Below are 25,460 nucleotides of genomic sequence, written 5' to 3' on the forward strand. Positions count from 1 at the left end.
CTTCCCACCCCCAACGTGCTGCCACGGCCGCTTTCACGCCGCTGCCGATCGCCGTCAAAGTTCCTTCGACGCCGCAAGTAGTGGCGGCGAAGAGAACCACCATGTGTTTGCTAAATAGGGCTTGTAAAATAGAGTAGTCTTCGCCTCTGTTCAATGGATTGAACACATCTCTCAAACATGAATTGGGCTTTGAAGAATCACCATAAATGGTTGTTTTTGGTTGTGGGTTTTTAGTAACTACTTGGATTTAAGAAGAATTTGGTTGTTTTTTGGTTGATTGTTTTCTTCAATGGAATTTGATATGGTGGGTTTGTTTTTGGATAAGATTAGTTATTATTGGTGATTTGTATTTGTAAATGAGGGTTTGTTTTTGTTGGGTGTTTGTTTGAAATTCATGGTTTACATTTGTGGTAAGGCTTCTGCTATAGAAGATAGCAGAGTGAGCACAAGAAAGGACAGCGGCGGCGGAGGGGCGTCGGAAGGCAGGGAGGCAACGTCGTCTCCCTCTGCTTCTTTCTCTCTTCTTCTCTCTCTATATCTTCTGTGTAGGAATTTTGAAATCTGATTTTTTTTTTGGAAATTACTCACCAAAACAACGTCGTTTTAGTGAGACTGAATCACAACCATTGAATGGATTACTCTAGGAGATCACTCTAGAGAATCCACTCTAGAGGATCTTAATGCCTTTCAGGTAGCAAAAAATAAAAAAATAAATAAAAAAATAAATAAAAATTAATTTTTAAATTTTTTTCTATTTTGAGTCACATCATCTTTTACATTTTTTTATTCACAAAAAGATAAAATAGATTAAAAAAAGTTAAAAAATTAATTTTTTACCAACTTTTCAAAATGCCACATTTTTTTGTTTTTGTTTTTGTCATAACTACCACCCTCATCATTTTTTCCACCACCCCTAGGTGGTTAGTGGCTGAAAAAGATGGTTACTGTCACAATAGATGGTGGACGAATGTGAGTCCGGATCCTCGGCCGCTATTTCCTATGGTCGTTCCTGCGGAGGGTCAAAAACGGCGTCGTTTATTTATTTATTTATTTTTTTTTTTAGGTCTCCCCTTTTTTCTCTTCACCGTCATTTATTCTGTTCCACAACCCTCACCTAACCTTTGAGGGAATAATTTCTCACTTTTTGCAAAGTTCAGATCATTCTTCACTTCCAAACAACAGATGATTTATTCTCGACTTGAAATTTGCATAAACCCACTCACAAATTTCTCTTCTCTGTCATTTATTCTGAACTTTGATTTGAAAGTAATTTCCACTTCCAAACAGCAGATGATTTGGACTCAACTTGGGTAGGCAAACACTTTGAAGCTTCTCTTTCTCTCTTTCTCTCTCTCTCTCTCCATTAACAATGGCAGAAAGTGAAGTGACCTTTTTGCTCAAAAAGCTTTCAAGCTTGGTTGAAGAAGCGTTGAAATCATTGGGTGCAGTTCAGGCAATCTCACCTTGCCTGAGTTGCGTCGCCACTAGAGTCATCTCCTTCGCCGTCGTTCTTCTTCGTCTCTCAGTTCACGTCTCTCTAGTAGGTTAGGTTAGGTGACAGTGAAGAGAAAAGATGGGAGACCCAAAAAAAAAAAATATATATATATATATATATATATATAAAACGATGTCGTTTTTGACCCGCCGCAAGAACGACCGTAAGAAACAGCAGCCGAGGATCCGGACTCAGGCGAATGTGATAATTGGGAGAGATCATCAATGATGGTAACCAAAGATAGGAATCGTTAGATGTGTGGCCGGTGATGATGATGAAAAGTGATTTGATAGTTAGTTTTTTTTTTCTTTAAAAAAAACAAAAAAGAAAAAATTGTAAACAACTTACACAATTTATTAATTATTTAAAAATAATAATTATAGTTGTTTGTAAAATAACTTTTCATTTTTCTGATCTTCTACCTATTGCTCCTCACTACCTACCATAGCCTATCACATCTAGTCATCGCCAATCATCGGCCACCGCTGTAGCTCATAATGCAGGTTAAATTTTATTATATTTGTTATTAATCTAAAAATCTACGTTATGTTTTGTTCACTTTTCAAAATATATTCTCTACAATAATAACAAAAAAAATAAAAAAATAAAAACAAGTTTGGCAAAAAAAATAATAAATCAACACAATTCAATTTTATTCATATAATTTCATATTTTTTTGGGTATAGATAATTTCTGGAAAATTAGAAGTATATCCTTTGGCAATTATTATGTCTGAGAGGGTAATTTTTGTAGACAAATTGAGGCGAGCTATGTGAAATTGTCTTGGAGAGATGGGCCAAACAGTGGCCTGGGGCAAGGGCTTAGATAAACCCGCTTTAGGCCACCTGGGCGCTAGGTCGGTTAGCAATGAGTCGCTTGGACATGAGCTTAGCTACCGAGGTACGATCCTTAGCAGACCAGAGTGGCTTCGATAAGGAAGGCCGAGTTAGGTTTAGCTCAGCAACTCATTAGTCGGTTCTTTGGACAGTCCAAATAGAGAGGAAGCAGAAATAGATAGCTTGGTCGAGTAATCAACAGCCGAACATGGTTCTGAACATCTCACTTGGCTGGCAGTGAGGATGGTGTCTCAGGAATAAGTATTATTCTTTGGAAATGTGACTCCTAGAAGGATTCTACTAAGGCGAGTTATAATTTTACTAGGATTGTGCCGCGTGGAATCTATAAAATCAGATGATAGAACACTTTTCCAGGTATTGCAATTCTCACTCGCAAATATACAGAGCTTATTGTCTATTGTCTACTTGCTGACTTAGGCATCGGAGGGGTTTCTAGCACACACCTATCGGCTAACTCACGTGTGTTTCAAGTAATAAAGTGACGACGTTTAAAGGAGTATAAACTTAGTCAACAGAATTATACGAGAAGATTATTTTATGCTCGTATAGTGTCAAATTAATTTTAATTTTTTTAAAAAAAGGCACACAGTTTTTGAAAATCAACCAAATAGATCCTTACCTTTTTTTTGTTTTGTTTTTAAGTGAGTAAAACTATTTGCCTTTACCGAATGTTTCAGACTATACCAATCAGAGAAATTTGAATGGAAGCATATCAACATAAAATATGTGGATTCAAGTTTGTTTCTCCAAGGGTGTGTTTGTTTAGACATACTGGATAAGGGGAGATTGTAATCTACTAGATTGTTAATCCTGAGATACATTATCCCTGGACTATTTGGTTAGACTAGATTTGTATCCTATGTTTGTTTAGTTATGGGATTAGATGTCTAGATTAGACTATTCTATTGAATTTTATGTTTGTTTGAGATACTATGGAGATGGATAAATGCTCAAAAGATTATTTTGCCCTTTTGAATTATTTATTAATATTAAATATGAATTATAAATTTTATTTTATTTTTTTACTAAATCTTTTAAAAAATTAAAAAAATAAAATAAATATAATATTAATAAAAATTACATAAATTTATTTTAATTTATAGTTGAGATTTTTAAATTTAATTTTACTTTACTAATAAATAATTTAATAAATAAATTTATTAAGTATAATAGTATAAATAATTTTATAAAATAAATTAAGTATAAAAAAAATTATTTTTAAAAAGATATTAAATAGTAGAGGGTCAAAAATATAATTTCACTACCTACTCTCATAGGATGAGTTATCGTGCGGTTTGTGTCCCCCCAGGGATGGATTTATCCCATAGATTTGGGATTCATAGTCCGGTGCAAAAATTTTCAAACTCAACCAATGGGCCATTAGCCCAATCCCATACTTAAATCATTTCAAACAAACGCCACCCAAATAAATTATGTCAATACAAAAGTGAAAGTGTAGAAAAATAACTACGAAGTCGTGAAATTTAAAGTAATTTAAGTAATTAGTGTTTAAGTAAATCTTGGTGTCGGTGTGGGTAACAGTGGATTAATTTTATAATATAAAAAATAAAATTAGTAATAATAATTAGAGATAATATAGTATATTATATATAATAATTTATAATTAATGAAAATTAAAATATGTAGGATGAAAAATAAATGAGTGGAAATAAATGGTAAGTGTATTATTTTAGTGGTTTAATTATATTATATTAAAAAATAAAATGATATATATATATATATTATTTATATATAAATATATTTAATAAATATAATTCGGACGGGGCAGGTTAAAATGGGATTGGGGAAGCAAAATTTGTTCTAGCCCCATTTGTTCATCAAGGCAGAAAAAATTCGTGCGGAGCAGAGTGAGAGATGCACGAGCGGAACATGCAAAGAGAATAGATGTTTGTTACAACTCAAAAGATCTGATTATAGTTTATAGGAATGGCAACAGGGCAGGGCGGGGCGGGGCCGGGGATCACACTCCTCGTTCCCGATCCCCGATGGTAAAAATGTCCCCGTCCCCGTCCCCTAATGGGGATTGAGTTTCCCCAACCCCGAAATTTTCCGGACAAAAAAAAAAAACAAACAAACAAACAAAGAGGAAGAGAGGTCAACAACAACATCATTAACATCACAAACAACATCAACAACATCAGAGAATGAGAGATCTGAGTAGAGAGAAAGAGAGCGAGAGAGAGATCTGCTCAAATCTGCCGTGCGGAGGGAACCGACGTCGGAGGAGGTGGTGGTCGCGCTCAACGACGATGTTCGGTGCTCTCTCTCTCCCTTTGCTCTCTACTTGTCGTCGTCGTTGTTGTCGTCGATGGCACTTCTCGTCGTTGTCGTCGTCGTCGTCAGTGGGTGGCGCCGATTCTATGAGAGTAGATTTCAAACGAAACGAAACAAAAAATATGAAATGAGAGATCAGAGACAATGTGAAAAAGAGAGAGAGATGTGAGAAAAGAGAAAGAGAGAGAGTAGATCTAAATTGAAACAAAAAGATGAAAAAAGTATATAAAAAAGTATATTTTATATATATATATATATAAAGTATATTATATATATATTAGTTTGGGGAACAACCGGGCCGGGGCCGGGGTTTAGGCACTTATCACTGTCCCCGGGCCGAATTTGATCGGGGATTGATTTTTGAATGCCATCACCGTCCCGTCGGGGGTATTTTTTAGGAAAAACCTGTTCAAATCGGGGTTGGGGGATCGGATCCCCGTCGGGTAAGTTTTAAATTGCCATCCCTAATTGTTTACTTTAATTCGGAAGTTTGCATAAGAATTTATAATTTATTAAGCAAAAATAATTTAAAATAACTATCAAAAAATATTTACTTTTAATTTTTTTTAATTATTAATTTTTAAATTTCAATAATTTACCCCAAATAGGCGATTGTCATCCCTACTTCTATCTCACTTTCTAGCATTATGTTTTGTTCCCTCCTTTTCTGTCATTTTTTGCCTTTGTTTGGCAGGTTGATTTTAGGGGTTAAAAGGTTAAATTATTTACAAAATAAATTTAAAAATTAATAAGATAAAATATTACATTTAATTATAATTATTTTATTTTTTCTCTCACAAAATTAAAAAAATCAAAAAATCTAATCTAAATGAGATTTTTTAGCTCCGACAAAAATAGAAAAAAAGTCAAAATACTGGCCTTGTTTGGTTTGCTTTTGAGAAACAAATTTTGGAGAAATTTTTTTAAACTTTTATTTGGTTTGGTGAGTTTGAGAAAATTTTTTCAAAATCACTTTATATTTTCTACACATTAATCAATTAATTTTTCTCACTCCTCTCCCATTCTCAATCATTTTTTATCTCACACACATTTACTCAACTACAGCAAAATATCAAATCATCCCAAACTCTCATACTCAAAAATTATTTTCAAAATATACAACCAAACAAAAAAAAATTAAACTCTTTCTCCAAGATTTTTTTTGAAAATTTATCTCCCAAAATTAAAGAAAACACACCCTAAAAAATTAACCCGCTTCCCAAATCTGAATCTAATGTTGCTTCATAAAGCTCTTTCCTTTTCATAGAAATATATGTATATATATATATATATGTCACTTGCCTTTGAAAGTTTAAAAAGTATGTATGATATGTATTTTTATTATAAATTACAAAAATTCAACAAGATTACAAATTATAATTAAATTGCACAAATAATAACAACTTATCCATCTTCAAATAAATAAATATATAAAATTTTTGATACTCATCTAGATCAGTGAAAAAGAAATGATACAATACATGCTTATCCATCTTCAAATAAATAAATATATAAAATTTTTGATACTCATCTGGATCAGTGAAAAAGAAATGATACAATACATGGATAATAGTGATGCAAAATTTAAATATAATATGATAAAAAAATTAATTGAAAAAATAATTTTGTACAGTATAACCATTTAAATCGATCTTAGAGTGCCTGCACTGCTTACTCTTTTTTTAAATTTGATGAAAAAAATTTAATTTTGATACTCTAATGTTAAAATCAAATTCAATATCAAATTAAGCCTCAGTTTGGGAAGTGGGTTGATTTTTTGACTTTTTAATTTTTTTTGACTATTTTAGCCTGGGCTAAAAAACTGAGTTTGGAAAGAGCTTTTTGATTTTTTGACTTTTTTTGTGAGAGAATAGTGCAATGATTATAGATTGGATGTGATGTTTTATTTGTTGTGGCTAAAATAGTCTATTTTGTCTTTTGAGGCTATTTTAGCCCCAAAACCACTTGCCAAACACCATCTAAAGATATTTTAAATTTTTCATCAAATTAAGGATGTTTAGAATATTTTATCAAATTACAGTAGATAGCCATTAACTTTGCAAGTATGCAAGAGCATCGGACAACCGGTTGAACATCTACTTCTTGCAATTTACTGTAAAAAATTTATTTTAAAATTTAAACAATTTACATTAGTCGGTTGATCGGCCAAACATCTTCGATGGTCCTCCTAATCGACCCATACTCTGATAAAAATCAAAGGCCTTGTTTGGTTTGTGTTTCTCAAACAATTTTAAGAAAAATTCTCTACAAATAAGTTTTCCAAAGTAATCAAACTAAACAAATTTTTCCAAATTTTTTTTTCAAAACTTGTTTAGTTTACAAATTTTCCAAACAAATCTCTCTCTCATACACATCAAATCAATCACTTTTTCCAAAACTCTCTCTCAAAATAATTTTTCAAAATATCTTTTGAAAAAAAACTAAATCAAATAAATTTTCGTACTTTTTATCTCAAAACATATTTCTCAAAAACAAATTAAACAAGGCCAAAATTTTTCATTAAAACACACAATATCAAAAAAAAAAAAAAAAAACTTAAATTTAATATAATAAAAAAAATAAACGTCATGGACACTCTTCGATGTCTAATTTTATTCCTAAAATATTTCAGATAATAGTTTTGGTAGTTTGTCTGAGATATGTAACTATTTTTCCTCCCTCCTCACAACCATATCTAGCTCTCTCCAATTATTTTACTTTCACAAACACATCATCAAACTCCTAAACAAAAACCAGTCTGGTTTTCTCTCCCAGCTCTGCTTAACCATACATACCACCTACAAACACTCACCCAACTGAACCCTTTAAAATGGTCCTCCCTCTTCCTCCTCCACCTCTATTCTCACTCCCTTCCTGCAATGACTAATCACCCAATTCTCCATTTTCTCTCTCTGATGATCTTCTAGCTCACTGACTCTGTTCTTGAATGGATCTTGGCATGGTGGGTTTTGATGGTTTGGTGGGTTCAGACAGTTGTTTCGGTTCTTCTCTTTCTTCAGATCCTGATTCGACCAAGCAAAAGTGGTACGGATCTGGCCGGTTTCTTGGGCAAGAAAGATCTGCGCCAGCTTCTGAAGATGAGTGGAGGACCTTAAAAGTGGCTAAGACTGATGACTTCTCTGCTTCCAAGGCAATACTGTCTCAGCAGAGAGGTTCTCTATTGAGAGCTAATAGCTCTAGTCTTCTCTCTGATGGTCAGCATATGCTCAGCTTCTCTTCACCCAACTCACAATCTGTGACATTGCCTCACTATCACCAATCATCATCAAGTAATAGTAGAAATACAGGTACAAAAAAAAAATCTTGGGTTTTTGTTATGTGGGGATTGAAAGTGATATCTGTGAGATGGGTCTTGGTTTTTTGTGAATTTTTGCTTCTTGGGTTGGAGAGATGGATAGATGGAGAGATGTGATGTTGGAGGAAAGATGGGTTTTTATTGGTCATTGGGGTTTGATTCGGGGGGGGGGGGGGGGGTCTTTTCATGTAAGTCTTGTATTGGTAAGTCTTGTGAAAAAAAAAAAAAAAAAAAAAAAGTTAAGGGGGGAGAAAATACAAAACAGGAATAGGAGCAGTAATAGACCCATCCTTCCTGTTTTCTTTTTCTTTCTATTTCTCTTTCTCGTAGTTTTGCTTTGTTTTCTTGTAATATCAAAGGCAAGAAATTCTTTCTGTTACTGATGTGGCCTCCTTAAATATTGCAGACAAGTTCAAAAAACTTGGGGTTTCTTGCCATACCCCCTTTTCTGTACTCTGGTTTTTCTTTTCACACTTGAAAATAGTCGGAATGAGAATTTATCAGTGAAATGGTTTTGGTATTTGGCTTCTTTTTTTTTTTTTTGGTCTTTCGTTTCCATCACATTTTTAGCTGAAACTTCTCATATTTTCTGTTTCAGGCTATGGCTCTGGAGGAGGAGGCTGCTTGAATCTTGCAAGCATGCATGGGGTATTAATGGGGGTGAGAGGCCCATTCACTCCATCACAGTGGATGGAGTTAGAACACCAGGCCTTGATCTACAAGTACATCACTGCAAATATGCCTATTCCTCATAATCTGCTCATCCCAATCAGAAAAGCCCTTGATTCTGCTGGGTTCTCTAGCTTTACAAGACCTAGTACTTGTAAGTTTGTTTATTTTCCTTACAATCCAAATCTTACCTATTTATTATTATTATTATTATTATTATTTGGCAAGCACAATTAGTAGCTATCCCTAATTGAATATCAATGTATATTCGTCCCCTGGATCTATTATGTTGGACTCATTATAATTAAAAAATTAATGAGACCCATTATTTCTCATGAAAATCCATTGAAATAGGTGAAGAATTACAGTGATAATAGTATGCTGTTTAACTGTGTATGTGAGGGTTTAAGGGACCAATCTTGTAATAGTTCAAGTTCCCACTAATGCCGTTAACTATATGATTTTTTTAGCTGTTACACCCCACTTCACAACCCCCCTATATGTTTCCTTATGCTTAAGTGACGGCTTATTGAGTTAGTACTCGCCTCATCTCACATACCCTGGACTTGATTTGGTATTTCCATTTTTTAGGTTAATGCATGTTTCACTGTTTACTGTGTTTGTTAATTTGGTTATCCATTTTTTTTGTTGGTTCAAATAGGTTAGTTGCTCTTCTGTTTTTTTCCTTGTTTAATTTATTTTGTTGCATGATTTTTAGTGGGATGGGGTGCTTTCCATCTAGGATTCTCCAACAACACCGATCCCGAGCCAGGGCGGTGTCGTCGGACAGATGGGAAGAAATGGCGGTGCTCAAGAGATGCTGTTGCCGACCAAAAGTATTGTGAGCGGCACATGAATAGAGGCCGCCATCGTTCAAGAAAGCCTGTGGAAGGCCAAAGTGGCCATTCCGTCTCCGGACCAACAACCACCACCACCGTGAAGCTTGCTTCCTCCACATCGGCGGCATTGGTGGTGCCTGGGGACGGCACAACCAACAGCCTCGGCCTCTCACACCACCCCCAACTTAAGAACTTGCAACCAGGTGCACCTAATTCTTGTGCATCTACCCCCCATATCAACAGGTGAATACAACAAGAGTAAATTATAGCAAATTTCCTTTGGTTTAGCTTTGATTGTTATTTTGATTCATTGTTTTTAATTTGTGCATATAAAATTTTATGGCTTTATTTTTGTTGCAATGCTAACTCTCCATCTAGTTTCAGAATAACATGTAATAGAAAATGGTCTTGGCAGAGCTTTAATTCCTTCTCAAGAACTGTTAGTGAATGTTGATTAAATTTCCAAGTTAGAAACTTAGAATAGTATACATCTACTTGTGTGTTCGATTGAAACTTCAATATGGAGAACATGTACATACATGATGATATCTGTAGTGCTGCAAACGAGCCCAGTCGAACAAGGTCGATTGCTTATGCTTAGTTTGAAAACTTAACAAGTTTCAAAATGTATTCAGGTAGATTGACATAATGAGCTAATCTCGGACAAGACGAACACAAACCAAGCTTGAGTAGCTTGGTTTTTTGTAATACATGTGTGCTTGTTGAGCTAAGTAGTACGTTGTTTAACCTTGATTTGAAGACTTAATGAGTTTTAAAATTTGTTCAAACATAGTTTCCTTACATAACAAACAGAACTCGAATGAACTTTTAACAAGACGTACAAAAGTGAGCTCAAATAGCTTGGTTTGTTTTGCAGCCCCATATATCTATATATTGGAATTAGTGAACCTGGCTTACAATTTTCGAAGTATGGATATTTTTATTTTTTTGTAAGCTCAGTCTGTAAACTTTTTTGTCTGATTGGTTGTTTCTTTTCATGATTTGAATTCTCATAGTAGGTTTTTTCTGAACAATGAAAATGTGGGGGAGACGATTCAAGGTGCAACAGACCTCTCCATGTTATCGCCTACTATCAGCCTAACACCAAACCAATTTTCTGTTCCAAAACAGCAGAACCCTTATGAACAATCCTCTCGCTCTGAATTTGGAAGCGTCTGCTCAGACTCTTTGCTCAACCCTTTGCATAAAAGCTCCACCCTCAATAACTGCAGAAACTATAGCTCACCCCGCAACCTCAATGATGGAGAAAGTGAGTCACAACACTCAGTCCATCAATTCATGGATGACTGGCATAAAACCCAGCTCTCAATTTCAATCCCCGTGGATGCCTCAGACTTCATGTCATCCACTTCATCGCCTGCTAATGAAAAACTTGCACTCTCGCCACTGAGACTGTCACGAGAGCTTGACTCGACTCAAATGGGTTTGGGATTGGGAAATGTTACAAATGAACCAAACCAACGGCAGGCCAACTGGATTCCAATATCCTGGGAAACTTCGATGGGTGGACCTCTCGGGGAGGTATTGCATAGCACTAGTGGCAGCATTGGGGACTGCAATAGATCATCTGCGCTCAACCTCATGACAAAGGGCTGGGACAAAAGTCCCCGATTAGCGTCATCGCCAACTGGGGTCCTGCAGAAGATGACATTTGGGTCACTTTCCAATAGCAGTGCAGGGAGCAGTCCAAGAGCAGAGAACCTTGGAGGCCTCGTACACATTTGACCTCCAAAGAAGATGACATTGGATGATGATAAAAGCTTGAGTTTTTATGTGGCTGACAAACATTAGAACAATTTAGTTTTGGAGTTTGAATTTGTCAATTTCTTTAAATTCTGTTGGTTTGTTTATCTTGATCTGTGCAAGTTGTCAAACTTGACTGACTATGCGAATCTTCGACTGTCATTTTAGCTCTCAATCTTTGATGTAGAATGTTGCCATCCAATATTGGTTAACAAAGGTTTGACCGTGTGAATGTAAGTTTCTTAGCCACCGCTCTCTTATAAGTTGGTTTTTAAGGGTGAGATCTTTTCAAGGGATTTATGCCATTTGGTATTATAATTAGCCACCACATGGAGTATGGAATCAAACACAGCCTATAGGAGTGGAGAATCAAATGGTTTGTGACTTTGTCGTTGGAGAAATGAAGGAAGCTATGTGACAAGTTGGATTAAGATATTTAGGAAACTATGTGACAAGTAGGATTAAGATATTTGTTAAAGTAAGGTATCGAAAGGAAAAAAGCTATTATTAGGTTAGGATCGATTGCGTGGGCTGTTGTGATCAGTTGTATGGTATGATCCCACTTCAATTCACACAAGGGTTTATTCATGTGAACAGGGTAAATTATATTCAATAACTAGTATATCATAGAATGTGACTATGGGTTCATTTTTCCACTTGCAACAATTCTATGGAAGGTAAATGGACTATGAGAAGTAACAGCGATCATAAATATCATATGGTAGGACCATCAAGAAAGGGATGGCTCGCTCAAGTTACTTGATTTGCATATTGTATATGTTTTGTTAATTCTGTGGGTATGCAATTATTGTTTCACTTCCATATGTGCGCACTTGTTTGGTAGATTGTTTTTCACGAATCCCCCGTATTGCGAGGCATGTTGGTTGGTGGGGGGCTGGTTGTTGTTTAGTAGTTATTGTGGGGGGTGGTGGGTACAGTTTTGAAGGCAACCAAACAGAGCAGAAGAAGCTCTAGCATGGCATGTGCTGTAACTGAGAATTCTTTGATTCACTTTAAATTCTGAATCAGAAGATCGTTTGAGATTATAACTCAACATTATGAAAAAGAAAAGCTTGTACAATTGGGTCCACCATCTATCCAATCCAACTGAAATTCAAATTATTGTCTTAAATTCCAAATCTACTCCGTTTTTTTTTGTAAACAAATAAATGGCTTCAATTTTATGGTAACAACTACTACTACCAACATACTTAATTGATAAAATTCCTCTTTAATTGTACAAAATACTTGAATTCTAATCCCACCTTCATATGGGTAGTTGAGATCATGAAGTATACGACCGAATTGATGTCCAAAGATGAACTCTTTCCCCTACTCGTCTTTGGATTCCTTTTTTTTCAATGGCACGCCAAGGGGTTGAGTCATGTTCTCTTGGTCCCTTTTTGGTGTGAGCTGCAGTTGGACATAATTTCTTTGTTTTTTCGAGTAAATTCTTTTTTTCCGACTAGTTTCTTTTTAAATGTTCAGTGACTCTATTTTTCGTAAGGGTAAAAAAATGATTTTGACAAATGAGTTCAAAATTGTTTTAAATTAAGCAATGTGATTAGTAATGGTCGAAAGAAAAACTCACTGAATTAATGTTTTTACAGGTTATGGATTTTTTCTTTTAGTAATAATTTTATTTAGGAATATTTGCTTTTAGTATCGTTTGTTTTGACTGTTAGATAATGTCTCAATGAGACCACATAATTAAATGTGGTGTTATCATTTATAAGAAGCCTGCAATTTAAGTGATTCAATTTAGTTAATAAGCTTAAGGGTATATGTGTTATGGACCTAATGTGTAGATACTAGTTGTATAATTTCTATTTCTATGAGGGGCAGAAATATAAATTAAAACCTATTGGTTAAAGTTGGTTTTCATTCCTTTTGAACTTCCACAACCTTTCAGTTTTGAAAACCAATTACAACCTTTAAAAGGTTATGGTCCCTATTCCTTCCCAAGTGGAAAAAAATAAGAACACTGCCATTTTTCTTTCTAAATCCTCTCAAGGAGAAACATAAGGCACCAAAGGGGAAAGGATTAGAAGGTAATAACATAATCAATAACAAAGAGTTCATTGATAATCACGCTTCCGTTTAACCGTTCATCAATGGATTCAGGTATGTCATTTTGTCTTGATTTCTTAATAATACACATGGTAAATGATCCAAAGTGTAAGGTTTATGTTCTGAAATTTATGTTGACATTGACATGTTTCTTAAACTTTCTATAACTCATGTTCGCCAACTTTGTTACTTTTTAAATTTCATTTATTTTAATGACTACCAAAAAAATTAGCCTAACTAGTTGGGACTTCTCTTGATATAAGTTTTAGGATAATAATAATAAGGCCTCGTTTGGGAACAAGCTAATTTAGTAACTTTTTGGCTATTTGGCTAAAAAGGTAGGTAAAAAAAACTTGTATGTTTGGGATGACTTTTTGGCTAATTACGAAAAGATGTGCAAAAAGTAGAGAGAAAAGAGAATCTTTGACTTTTTGGTATGGGTTGTTGGCTTTTTGGCTAATTTAGTAACTTTTTGGCTAATTGGCTAAAATAGCCTCTTGCCAAACGAGGCCTAATAACAATAATATTTTAGTCTCTCTTGTGTGATAATTTTTGCCATTTTTTCTGATAAATTCCAAATTTTGAATATTGATATTTACCATGTCCAATTTTAACATTTCGCTGCGTCATAGGGCCTATATAGTTGTACCAGAATCTACAGTTCCAATGTCACATTCATTCCATTGCAATCTCTTGCAAATTCCACTGCAAAATTGCTTCCCAAAATTCAACATGTTTGCCTAAAAAATAACTCTTCTGATTTCCCTCGCAAAGTTTTTCCAACTGTCGATCAAATTCATCATCAACTCAAGTACAAACCGCCGGTCTAACTTAAATTCAATGATCAAATGAAGGATAGAAGATCCACATAATTTTCCCAACGTTTCCATAAAACAACAAAGATAGTAACAACATTGCAAATTGTGGGGATATATTTTCTGAGTACCAACACGTGGCCAAGGTGACGCCGACGTGTCAGCCGAGGTGCCATATGTCCTGATTGTTATGCCGAGGTCATCTCGGATAGGCCGAGGTTACCTCCGAAGATATCGAAATCTGAGATAAGTGGATGAGGGGCAAGAATCCTAGAATGAGGGAAGACTTCAGTTTGTATTAAGATAAGACTCTTAGAGAGTTTATCCTAATCTTACTGGGAGTCTAAGATTAGCAGTAATCCTGAGTCCATAGAAGTTAGGCTTCTATTGGGACTAGGTTTATGTTGGCTATTAAAGAGAGGCACCCCCATGGGTCTAAGGTATGCTTTTGATACTCAAGCTTGTGAGTTTAGCACTTGATTTATCTTTGAGAGATATACTGACTTGATCGTCGGAGTGCCCCCGGGTGGACGAACCACCGCCGGAATCTTCTCTTTCTATTGCAGGTCAGCTAAGTCAGCCAAGTGCCATTTATTCTGCCGGTGCTCTCCAGCTGATTACTAAGCGAGCAGTGTGGTCAGAAAATCACTCACACAATTTGGCGCCGTCTATGGGAAAGAAAGGAGAATAGATGGCCATCATTGTACAAGATCAATGTATCGAAAACGACGAGTTTAGCAAAAATGGAGAATGTGTCGTCGCAGATCCCAGAAGGCATGATCTCGGCCTAGATGAGTAGGTCTGAGAAGAGAAGAGCTCAACCTGAGAGAGCAGATCCAAGATTCCAGCAGACAAGACCTCGGCACTTAAGCCCGAGAAGAGAATAGCTCAGTGAGCAGATCTCAGATCCTAGAAGATAAAAAGAAAACATACAAGGTCAGACTGCAGTTAGCCAGGTTGAAGACCTTTTATAAGGTCCACAAAAGAGCATGTGAAAGCCATGCAGAGGGCAAAGAGAAGAGAGATTATTGTTTAACACTTGTTGAAATTTGTGGACAATTTACAAGTTGAAGTTAAACCGAAATCACTGTTTAACACTTGTTAAAATTTGTGGACAATTTACAAGTTGAAGTTAAACCGAAATCATTGTTTAACACTTATTGAAATTTGTGGACAATTTACAAGTTGAAGTTAAAATGAAATCATTGTTTAACACTTGTTGAAATTCTGTGTGAATTTACAAGTTGAAGTTAAACCGAGATGGTGTTTAACACTTGTTGAAATTCTGTGTGAATTTACAAGTTGAAGTTAAACAGAGGTCATATTTAACACTTGTTGAAATTCTGTGTGAATTTACAAGTTGAAGTTAAACCAATGTGATATTTAACACTTGTTGAAATTTTGTGTGAATTTACAAGTTGAAGTTAAACCGAGATGGTGTTTAACACTTGTTGAAATTCTGTATGAATTTACAAGTTGATTAAACCGATATGATGTTTACCACTTGCTGAAATTTGTAGAAATTTACAAGTTGGTTAAACCGAGATGATATTTAACACTTGTTGAAATTCTGTGTGAATTTACAAGTTGAAGTTAAACCGAGATCATATTTAACACTTGTTGAAATTCTGTGTGAATTTACAAGTTAAAGTTAAATCGATGTGATATTTAACACTTGTTGAAATTCTGTGTGAATTTATAAGTTGAAATTAAACCGAGATGGTGTTTAACACTTGTTGAAATTCTGTGTGAATTTACAAGTTGAAGTTAAACCGAGGTCATATTTAACACTTGTTGAAATTCTGTGTGAATTTACAAGTTGAAGTTAAACCGATGTGATATTTAACACTTGTTGAAATTCCGTGTGAATTTACAAGTTGAAGTTAAACCGAGGTCATATCGGAAGAAGATTGGTTTAAACACTTGTTGAAATTCTATGTAAATTTACAAGTTATAGTTAAACCAAGGTCGTATCGAAAGGAAGATGGTTTAACACTTGTTGAAAATTTGAGAAAAATTTACAAGCTGAAGTTAAGCCAAGGTTATGATAAAGGATGATGGTTAAAACACTTGTTGAAATTTTTGAGAAAAATTTACAAGTTAAAGTCAAGCTCAAGCAATATCTGCGTACTTGCCGAGACTACCAGGTTGTCAAAACTTGAAATATAGAAAACTGAAGTCTTGATAGAAGACATTGAGAAAGTGACAAGTCCTAAGCAACACTTGTGAAAATATTTGTTACAATATTTTCAAGTGTTAGGACAAGGCCGAGATGAGCAAGATTAGAAGTTGTGATAGAGGTATTTTACCCGAAGAGATCGCACAGTCAAGGTGTACTTTGAAGACATGCAAATTATTCTAAGTGTAGAATCATACAAGAGCACAAAAAAGAAGACATTCATTCAAAGAAGAAATTAGATAAATGCATTTAAAGAAGAAAGAAGGCACTTCGGCCTGAATATTGCAAAATAAATTATTCAGGCTACAAAAATGGCACGTTGGCCGGATTAAAAGCATACAGAGAAGAACAAAGTACAGGGTACAAGGTACAAGGAGTAAAAGAAGGAAATAAAACTACTCGGCATCAATGGCAGGATATAGAAGACAGTTGGGAAGACTTCTCAGCAGTCTTCTCGGCCTTGAGCTCAGTATCGATCTCCCAAAGAGTTTGATCAAAGCTCTTTTCGGCGATTGGCACCTCGGAGTTTTAAGGCAAGGATTGAAAGCAAGAATCTGGAAAAAGGCACAGAAAACAGAAACAAGAATGTAATTCGTAATCAAGAATGGTGATGAAGCTATCAGGAAATCAAGACAAAAAGATTACACAGGTGTGTCAAGTCAAGAACAGTGGCAGAAATCAACAGATGTGTGAACAGTGTGTATTCAAGAAGATGATTTGGAAACAACGGGTAAAACAGCAATGGTGATTAACAATGAAGCAGAGCTTCCTAGAAAGCAACAAGAAATAAAACCAGGAGGAACAGTGGCTTACCAGAAAGAGGGAAGTCGGAATGAGAATTGCCGAAGTCTGACGACGGATACGAAAATGACAGAATGACGTAAGTTTCACCGGAGGAGAGGAACAAAAACAGTTGCAGAGCTTGAAAGCTTAGAACAATAACGGATTTAAGCAAAAGAGCTAGAAAGAGAAAAAGCCAGAGAATTGAATGAAAAAAGAGAAAAATCAGAGTCAAGAAGAAGACAAAGTTCAAGAATAAAGCCAAGTGCACAGGCACTAAGTAAGTATATGAAGAACAAGAAAGTAATGACCCATACACGATGTTAGCAACAGAAAGCGGATATGGCAAGAATAGTGCCAGGCGTTCAAACAATTCAAAACTTGAAAACAGACGAAAATATAAGACAACAGAGGGCAAGTAAACGGATTCAGAAGAGTTATGAAAGATTGAGCTTAATAAAAGAATTTATGAACCTACCAAGAGAAATAAACGTTGATATGAAGATTGCAGGAGTCAAATAGATGACTGGAAGTCGGGAACCCACCGAAGAATGAAAGTGGAGCAGTTGCAAAGCTCTTGGAGTTTACGAATTAATGGAACAATAACCTCCGCTAGGAGGTGTGATCTCGAGTAGCTTGGAAAGCATGAAGCTAGATACTTGACAGAAGTGGACAGTAAAGTCTAGGGAACTTTGAGGTCGACGAGTTTGATCTCGGACAGAGGGGCACAGATGAACGAACAGTGTAGGTTCCATCACCTCAGAATGCCGAGGTAATAGAACCTAGGGGGCAGTTATGAGGATATATTTTCTGAGTACTAACACGTGGCCAAGGTGACGCCGACGTGCCAGCTGACGTGCCACGTGTCCTGGTTGTTATGCCGAGGTCATCTCGGATAGGCCGAGGTTACCTCCGAAGATATCGGAATCTGAGATAAGCGGATGAGGGGCAAGAGTCCTAGAATGAGAGAAGACTTCAGTTTGTATTAAGATAAGACTCTTAGAGAGTTTATCCTAATCTTACTGGGAGTCTAAGATTAGCAGTAATCCAGAGTCCATAGAAGTTAGGCTTCTATTGGGACTAGGTTTATGTTGGCTATAAAAGAGAGGCACCCTCATGGGTCTAAGGTATGCTTTTGATACTCAAGCTTGTGAGTTTAGCACTTGATTTAACTTTGAGAGATATACTGACTTGATCGTCGGAGTGCCCCCGGGTGGACGAACCATCGCCGGAATCTTCTCTTTCTGTTGCAGGTCAGCCAGGTCAGCCAAGTGTCATCTATTCTGCCAGTGCTCTCCAGCTGGTTACTAAGCGGGCAGTGTGGTCAGAAAATCACTCACACACAAATTACTAGCTGCAATAGGTAAAAAACTAGGTGTACAAATCCATTTATGATAACATTTTTATTTATTTTTTCTTTAAAGGTAACAAAAATTGGAACTGATAGATGAAAGCATACCGATTGACAGCATAGCAATCGACTCTGCTTGAGAACGTCAACAGACAACCAAAAGAAAACAGGGCAACTCATCAACAACAAATAAGGACACAAATGTTTATTTTTTTTGGGATAGATACAAAAACAACCATGTTATTATACGCAAATGATAACATTTGAACCAAGGATGGGACCTCACTAAAATTCCAGCTTGAAAAATATAAAACTACAATAAAAATACATTTGTAGCAAAGGGCAAAGAGGATACTTGAAATGCGTGTTTGAAAAAGCTGGCTTTTAAGAAAACTCTCTGCAATACTTCTCTCCATATTTCATACTCGACTTTATAAGAACTATGGTAATTTCTGTCAACACAAGATTCTTGTGTGCGTCATGAAATCGATGAGAATGCAATTTTAAAAGTCAAACAAGTCATCGTGAAGAGCACACTTAGCTCAATTATCTCCTAAAAAAATGAACACTTAAAAGGTATCAACATGATACTAAAATTTTTTTCCATGTATTGCATGGACCAGTTGATACTGTATCAGAGCTTAAAAGAAATTACAGATGATAGTGACCAACATAAAACACCTTCCGAAAATGTTTATCAAGTGGAAGCAAAATTGCATAAATAGGATGTTAGAGTTGCAAGCTAAAAATCATGAATATTAGGAAGGCACTTAGCAATGACAAATTACTAAATAATTTTTTTAAGTATGATTCTGTCAATGACAAAATTGCTTTGGAATTTGGAGGTGTGCGTAACCCTAAACTTTAGATTCTTCAATGAGTACGCTTACGACTTTAAACACTACCGAGATCTATTTTAGGAGAGGCCAAACATGCAGCAAATATAGTGTTCTATTGCCATGAAGATAACAAAGCCAACTTCTTTTGTATGAATATATAGAAACAAGGATAATCATAGACAATTTCTTGTAATTATTTAAGAGGGTCATTTACAACTCTGCACCAAGCATAAGCAGAACAAGGAGAAGACAACAAGCCCAAAGGTGACGCTTGGGCCAAGTAACTCTATGAGATCAGAACATCAAACCCAAGCACGAGTTTGGGCTGATCTAGTGTTTAATGGCCCAAACCGTGTGGGCCAAAGGTTTACTTGAATCAGAGAAGAACCACCAAGGGGCCAAACATGGAGACCAAGTGTGTGTTGGATTAATTTCTAATTGGGACCACATATTTAAATGTGTGTGTTATCATTTATCAAAAGCCTCAAAATTTAAGTGATCTAATTGATCACAATGGATTCGGGTACGCATCTCTCTTTGAGTTCTTAATAATACACATGATACGTGATTCAATAGTTTAGATTTTTTTTGAGATTTAATTCTCACAAGTGGTACCGTGTGGGCCAAGGGTTTACTTGAATCAGAGAAGAACCACCAAGGGACCAAACATGGAGACCAAGTGTGTGTTGGATTAATTTCTAATTGGGACCACATATTTAAATGTGTGTGTTATCATTTATCAAAAGCCTCAAAATTTAAGTGATCTAATTGATCACAATGGATTCGGGTACGCATCTCTCTTTGATTTCTTAATAATACACATGATACGTGATTCAATATTTTAGATTTTTTTTGAGATTTAATTCTCACAAGTGGTATCAAAGCCAGGTTATATCATGTCTATTGTTAGAAATCGATTCGATTCTGTTTAGAAATCCATAACAGATTCTGTATTATTTCTATTTCAAATATAGTTTCTGTTTTGTCCTATTTGTTTCCTGGTTTTCTGTTCTAATTTCATACGGTTGTCCTTCTGTATGTTGTTTGTGATTGAATCACTACTGGACTATGCTTTCTGTTACGACGTATAAAATCAATTTACAGTTTATTTTTATTTATTTATTTTTTTTGTTATTGAATTGGTTTGCCTACATCTTTGACTTATAATAAAATAAGTTTGGAAGAATTGGTTTGCCTACATCTTTGACTTATAATAAAATAAGGTTGCAGTTTAAAAAAAAAACAGAAACGCTTCCGTCTGTGTTTTTTTGTGTGTGTTTGAAACAGAGCACTATTGTGTTATCATATTCATATAAAGAATTGGTTTGGTCTTTGGAGCTTTCTATTCAATACATGTATGTGATTTATGGCTATATATATTAAAAAAATAAAAAAAAAAAATTGTTTTTCAGAAACAGTGGTTGTTAGTTTTTGTAACAATTATTTATTTATTTTTTGGAACCGCCAATTATATATATATATGTATATAATTGGGATTGCTGTAATTTATATAATATATACGGGGTAACACATTAAGGAATCTTTAAATTTAAAGTAATTTCATGCAACGTCTACGGTTGAAATCAATTGTCTAACGTTCTAAATATAAGTCAATTAAAACAAGATATCACCAAAGCAGCCTCTCATGTCTAGATTGTTTTATATGGAATGTTTTGATGTTCAAGTATGTGTACATCATGCGGGTATTTATCGGTCCAAAGACATGATTAATACTTGGCAGAATTACACACACATTTGTGGTGATAAACATGTGCCAATTGTCAAGGAAACCTAATGTGAATAATAAATCCGTCAAAAGATAGATTTGTTATTTGACATAACTTATTGTCAATGTTTGATCATTACAACAAGAATACCACTTACAGTTAATATCACTACCCAAAGGCTTGGTATTAATGTTGTGCTAGGTATCTTGAGTTGTTGTCATTAAATTAATTTATTTAGAGATTATCTGTTTGGTTACTTAATGTGAGCATAATTGTTTATTCATTTTTTTTTTATTCCTTCTTCAGCGTTAATGTCTACTACTTCAATATCTGCAAATGTGAACAATGTTCTAATGTTAAATGGAACAAACTTTAAGGACTGGGAAGAGAACATATTGATTGTTCTCGGCTGCATGGACATAGACTTGGCATTAAGAATGCCAAAACCGAATGATCTCACTGAACAAAGTACTCCTGAGGAAATTGTGTACTTTGAAAAGTGGGATCGTTCTAACAGGCTAAGTCTTATGATCATGAAGCGTGGGATTCCAGAAGTTTTTCGGGGTGCAATAACAAAGGATGTTACCATTGTCGGTGAATTTCTTTTGGAAATTCAAAAGCGTTTTGCTAAAAATGATAAGGTTGAAACAAGCACGCTTTTAGCAAACTTGATTTCAATGAAGTATAAAGGCAAGGGTAACGTTCGCGAGTACATCATGGAGATGTCTCATCTTGCTTCAAAACTTAAGGCACTAAAGCTCGACCTATCTAATGGTTTGCTCGTGCATTTAGTTCTCATCTCTCTTCTTGCACAATTTAACCAATTTAAGGTCAGTTATAACTGCTAGAAGGAGAAATGGGCTCTCAATGAGCTCATTTCATTTTGTGTGCAAGAGGAAGAGAGATTGAAGCAAGAAAGGACTGAAAGTGCTCATCTGGCAAGCACCTCCAAGCATACGGGCAAAAAAAAGCATAAAGGAAAGGAAGTTGCTGCTCCTAAGGGTCCGGAACCAAAGAAACAGAAAGTGCAGGATGGTTGTTTCTTTTGTGGCAAGCCCAGACACAGAAAGAAAGATTATGCCAAATACGCCGCCTGGCGTGTAAAGAAAGGTACATATTCTGTTTTGGTCTGTTCTGAAATAAATTTAGCTTCAGTACCAAGAAACACTTGGTGGGTAGATTCTGGTGCTACTACTCACATATGTGTTTCTATGCAGGGTTTCCTGAACTACCGAAAGCCAACTGATGTTGAAAAATACATCTTTGTGGGTGATGGCAAGTCAGTAGAAGTGCAGGCAATAAGGCACTTTAGATTATTGCTAAAAACTGGTTATTATTTGGACTTAATAGACACTTTTGTTGTACCGTCCTTTAGACGGAATTTAATTTCTGTTTCTGTATTGGACAAATTGGGATATTGTTGTTCTTTTGGAAATATGAAGTTTAGTATGTCTATTAATTCAAATGTTGTTGGTACTGGTTTACTTAATATGTTTGATAATCTATATTTGCTGAAAATTATTGCATCTTATAATGAAACCTTGCACGTGGAATCACGAGGTACAAATCGTAAATTAACTAAGAAAAATTCAGCCTCATTATGGCACAAACACCTAGGTCACATTTCTAAATCTAGAGTTGAGCGCCTTGTGTTTGATGGAATTTTGGACTCTCTTGATTTTTCAGAATTTGATGTTTGTGTTGAGTGTATCAAGGGAAAACAGACCAAAATGAAGAAATTTGGTGCCCATAGGACTACAGATGTCTTAGAATTAATTCATACAGATATTTGTGGGCCATTTCCTACGGCGTCTTGGAATGGTCAACAGTATTTTATCACATTCATAGACGACTATTCCAGATATGGGTATCTATTTCTTATCCATGAGAAATCACAGTCTTTGGACGTATTTAAAAAATTTAAGGCCGAAGTTGAGTTATAACTCAACAAACGGATAAAGAGTGTCAGGTCTGATCGTGGTGGTGAATACTATGGCAGATATGATGGATCAAGTGAACAACGTCCAGGATCGTTTGCAAAATACCTGGAGGAATGTGGAATCGTCCCATAATACACCATGCCAGGATCACCTAGCATGAATGGTGTATCTAAGAGACGAAACTGGACTCTTAAGGATATGGTAAGAAGAATGATTAGTCATTTTACTTTACCAGAGTCCCTCTGGGGTGAGGCTCTAAAGATAGTAACGTATATCTTAAATCGGGTGCCAACTAAAGCAGCTGCAAAAACACCTTATGAGCTTTGGGTTGGGCGAAAGCCTAGTCTAAAACACTTGCATGTGTGGGGGTGTCCTGCTGAGGCGAGGCCTTATAAACCTCATAAAAGAAAATTGGACTCCAAAATCGTCAAAAGCTACTTTATTGGCTATGCCGAACGATCATGGGGTTACAAGTTTTATGATCCCACAAATAGGTCAATATTTGAGACGGGAACTGCAACATTTTTTGAGCATGTTGAGTTTAGGGAAAGAAATCCAGTTAGAGACATTGTCTTTGAGGAGGAAGCAGGAGTAATCCCACTTCCTATTACTACTTTTGACCAATTACAGGTTCCTATACCTGTCATTGCTCGAGAAGTAACTTCGGATCCTCAACCAGACAATGTTGTTCAAGACAATATATAGTTCAACCCCTCATTCAAGATGAGGTAATTGTTCCTGAGGAATAAACTCTACAACCTCAACCTCAAGAACCTGTGCCATTAAGGCGATCCACGAGAGAAAGGAGATTTACAATTTCGGATGATTATATTGTATATCTCCAGGAACATGAGGTAGAAAATGGAATGTCGAAAGATGATCCAATCAACTTTCGCCAAGCCATGGAAAGTTCCAACTCTCATAAATGGATAGAAGCCATGAATGAAGAATATAAGTCTATGCAAGAAAATAAAGTTTGGGAACTTGTCCCATTACCAGCTAGTGCGAAACCTGTAGGTTGTAAATGGATATTTAAAACCAAAAGGGATTCAAATGGTAATGTAGAGAGGTATAAGGCACGTCTTGTAGCCAAAGGCTTTACTCAAAAGGAAGGAATTGACTTTAAAGAAACTTTCTCTCCAGTTTCTACAAACGATTCTTTTAGGACAATTATGGTGCTTGTTGCACATTTTGACCTTGCGTTGCATAAGATGGATGTCAAAACAGCATTTCTCAATGGTAACATTAAAGAAACAATTTATATGGTGCAACCAGAAAACTTTGCGTCAGGAGACCCAAAGAATATGGTCTGCAAATTGACCAAATCCATCTATGGACTCAAACAAGCTTCTCATCAGTGGTACTTCAAATTTCATTAAGTTATTACTTCGTATGGCTTTGAAACAAATGTCAATGATGAATGTGTGTATCACAAGTTTAGTGGGAGTAAACACATATTCCTGGTTTTATATGTCGATGACATATTGCTTGCCACAAATGATATAGGCTTGTTATACGACACCAGGAGATTTCTATCAAAGAATTTTGAAATAAAAGATCTTGGTGACGCTTCCTTTGTATTAGGAATTGAGATACACCGAGATCGTTCTCGGGGTATTCTAGGATTATCACAAAGGAGCTATATCGATAAAGTCCTCAACAGATTTGGCATGCAAAATTGTAAACCAGGTGAAACCCTGGTCGCTAAGGGAGACAAGTTTAGTCTCAGCTAATACCCGAAGAACAGTCTTGAAATTAAAAAAATACAAAAGATTCCTTATGCTTCGGCTGTAGGAAGTCTAATGTATGCCCAAGTATGTACGCGTCCGGATATTGCGTTTATAGTTGGCATGTTAGGCAGATATTTGAGTAACCCCTGCATGGATCATTGGAAAGCAGCCAAACGAGTTATGAGGTATTTACAGAGAACAAAGGAATATATGCTCACATATAGGAGATAAGATAAATTAGAGATCGTTAGGTATTCTGACTCCGATTTTGCTGGATGCCAAGACAGTAGGAGATCCACATCAGACTATATTTATCTGTTAGCCAGCGGAGCGATTTCTTGGAGGTCTGCAAAGCAGACGCTCATAGCTTCGTCCACCATGGCCACAGAGTTTGTAGCATGTTACGAGGCATCAAATCATGGAATATGGCTGCGGAATTTTGTCACTAGGTTGCGCATTTTGGAAGGCATTGAAAAACCACTTAAGTTATACTGTGACAATAAGTCTGCAGTTTTATATTCCAATAACAACAGGAGCTCAACAAGATCAAAGCATATCGATATCAAGTTCCTAGTTGTAAAGAAAGAGTATAGAGTGGACAGATTTCCATAGACCACATTGGGACAAACTCCATGATAGCGGATCCATTTCCAAAGGGACTACCACCCAAGGTCTTTCATGAGCACACTGCTCATATGGGTGTTGTTCTATTTGAGAACATTTTGGTTTAGTAGGAGTTTGTATTTATATTACTGCTCTATGTCAGCCTTGAGTTTTATCTATGTAATTAGATT

The 25,460-nt window shown here is 35.7% G+C and overlaps 1 protein-coding gene across 2 annotated transcripts; it reads left to right on the forward strand.

The window, feature by feature from the left end:
- The first annotated feature begins 7,258 nt into the window (after positions 1–7,258).
- On the forward strand, positions 7,259–11,498 carry LOC114268801 (growth-regulating factor 6). 2 transcript variants are annotated; one of them, XM_028210036.2, is made up of 4 exons: positions 7,259–7,955; positions 8,562–8,786; positions 9,351–9,714; positions 10,488–11,498. In XM_028210036.2, the coding sequence occupies exons 1-4, from the start codon at positions 7,595–7,597 to the stop codon at positions 11,215–11,217; spliced, it is 1,680 nt and encodes a 559-aa protein (XP_028065837.1). In that variant the 5' UTR covers positions 7,259–7,594; the 3' UTR covers positions 11,218–11,498. The 2 variants fall into 2 exon arrangements, with proteins under 2 accessions (XP_028065837.1, XP_028065838.1); XM_028210037.2 differs by having other exon boundaries at positions 7,285–7,955; positions 10,491–11,498.
- Positions 11,499–25,460: the final 13,962 nt, after the last annotated feature.

This window comes from Camellia sinensis, chromosome 3, assembly GCF_055761805.1.
Source record: "Camellia sinensis isolate YWXY chromosome 3, ASM5576180v1, whole genome shotgun sequence".
In the NCBI taxonomy this organism is placed as follows: domain Eukaryota; kingdom Viridiplantae; phylum Streptophyta; class Magnoliopsida; order Ericales; family Theaceae; genus Camellia; species Camellia sinensis.